The sequence below is a fragment of the Octopus bimaculoides genome, chromosome 13, assembly GCF_001194135.2.
Source record: "Octopus bimaculoides isolate UCB-OBI-ISO-001 chromosome 13, ASM119413v2, whole genome shotgun sequence".
Taxonomy (NCBI): Eukaryota; Metazoa; Mollusca; class Cephalopoda; order Octopoda; family Octopodidae; genus Octopus; species Octopus bimaculoides.
Genome location: NC_068993.1, coordinates 32912845 through 32915013, shown reverse-complemented (window position 1 = coordinate 32915013; position 2169 = coordinate 32912845). Strand labels below are relative to the sequence as shown.

Here is a 2169-nt window from a genome sequence, read left to right as displayed (position 1 = left end):
TATATATATAGAGAGAGAGAGAGAGAGAGAGAGGCTTCTTTCAGTTTCCATCTACCAAATTCATTCCAATGCAGAACTGAAACTATGTGATCAATGTAAAATATGGGTGGAGAGAATCAATGATATGAAAGAAGGATGGAAGTTGAGTGAAGTGGATCTTAGTTATGAGAAGTATCATTTAATCACAGCAGCAGAGCACTGCATTTAGGTAAGTGATAAAGAAGAAGGTTTGGTGAGTAAATTATGCAAGGGGTTCAGAACCTTAGTTTCACTAACATGGGCAGATCTTCTCAAGTGCTACATATAGTCAATTGTCCTGGTCCTTTGTCATCTCTGTGAGATTCAAAGTCCTGAGGTCCATTTCTCTCTGAATCTCTCTTCTAAAAACTACCTTAAGTAATCAACCCTTTTTTACACAGCTGTCCTTATCCATATGCATCACATGCTCATACCAGTACAGTCTTCCCTTTTCCACATTTCGTCTTATTCCCCTTATGTCCGATTTTCCTTTTAATATATTTTCAATTCGTTGTATGTGCACACTGATGATGCACATTTAATGGCGTATACAAGCCTCATTTTTTTCTAGTCTTTGTATGTCTTCTGCATTCAGGGTCCATGTCCTATTACATGTAGCATTGTTGTTTGTACACAAGTATAATACAACTTGCCTTTCACTCTGAGAGAAAGACCATTTGTTACCAACAAAGGTAACAGCACTCTGAACTTTCTCCATCCTGTTCTTATTCTAGGAACTATGCTAGGCATGACTTTCTTCCTAATCAACTCAAGAGGTGTAATGGTATTAAATGAAAACTGACAGAGAAAGGAGACTTTGTATGTGGAAGATGCACAAGAGCAATAAACACTAAAAACACATGAGAAATAATTCTTCCCAAAAGCCCAGGAGGTTCTCTGGAGGTAGTAAATAATTTCTGCTACCTAGGTGACCTAATTATCAGTGGAGGAGGATGTTCTGAAAGTATAGTCACTAGAATAAGAAAAGGGTGGTAAAAGTTCAGAAAGCTTGTTATGTCAAACCATCCAAGTAATACCATAATGAAAGGTAGAGATTAAATAATATTGAAATGACAAAAGAATATATAGAAATGAAAAACCTGAAAAACAAAAATAAAGAAGAAAATATTAAATAAAGAAGAGACTAACCTTCAGTTTTTAAGACCGTAAGAAATACTGATAAAAACGATGGTGCTGCTTTACCAACTGTACTTTGAACTTGGATCCTAGATTTAACAACATCAGCTGGAAATATGGCTGTCCATAGAGCTAGTCCACCAACTCCACCACTAATAATGGTTCCTACTGGACCTGGTAGATGACAAAACAGATGAAACATTTAAAATAAAATAACTCAATTCAATGGAAATATGTGTGCAAGTTTATACGCATACATTATCATGTCTATAGAAAAAAAGATTATTATTATTATTATTGGTGAGCTGGCACAATGGTTTGCACGCCAAACAAAATGCTTAGTGACATTTAGTCTGTTTTTATGTTCTGAGTTCAAATTCTGCCAAGGTTGACTTTGCCTTTTATCCTTTTGGGGTCGATGAAATAAGTACTGGCTGAGCACTGTGGTCAATCGAGTCGACAAGTCCCCTCCCACAAAATTTCAGGTCCAGTGCCTATAGTACAGGGTGTCCACAAAGTCTGGGTACATGGGGGTTAACACATACTTTAAGAAATTATTATTTCTTATATTTAATTGTTTATGTTATGATTTTATTTACTCCATGTACCCAGACCTTGTGGACACCCTGTAGAAAGGATTATTATTATTATTATAAAACTTGGACAGAGAGAAACAGCAACAAAAGCACATCTTTATCAACAATAAGAACAACAACAACACCAATAGCAGAAGCAAAAGGATCTTCACTGTGGTCAAACAACTACACAAAAGAAAATTCTGTAGCAAGAAATATCTTCCTTACTACTTAAAATTATCAGATAATAAAGTGTCAAATATGTAATGATAGTTAAGGGGAGATAACTACATTAATGCGTGGATTTGTTTTATTGGTTTGGTCTAGAGCAGGGGTGGAGAAACCCCTGCCCGAGGGTGCAATTGCACCCACGGGCTGAGATACTCGTATGTACAAAATATAGTAAAGTTTTCAATTATAAAATATATACAATACTCGT

At 35.8% G+C, this 2169-nt stretch overlaps 1 protein-coding gene across 11 annotated transcripts in view; it reads right to left on the bottom strand.

The window, feature by feature from the left end:
* The window catches only part of LOC106872059 (mitochondrial ornithine transporter 1), an 89315-nt gene that overhangs the window by 2049 nt on the left and 85097 nt on the right, over nucleotides 1-2169 (bottom strand). For all 11 annotated transcript variants that reach the window (XM_052972420.1, XM_052972421.1, XM_052972418.1 and 8 more), the window contains one exon: nucleotides 1168-1329. In XM_052972420.1, coding sequence (XP_052828380.1) covers nucleotides 1168-1329 — 162 coding nt within the window. The remainder of the gene's footprint in view (nucleotides 1-1167; nucleotides 1330-2169) is intronic.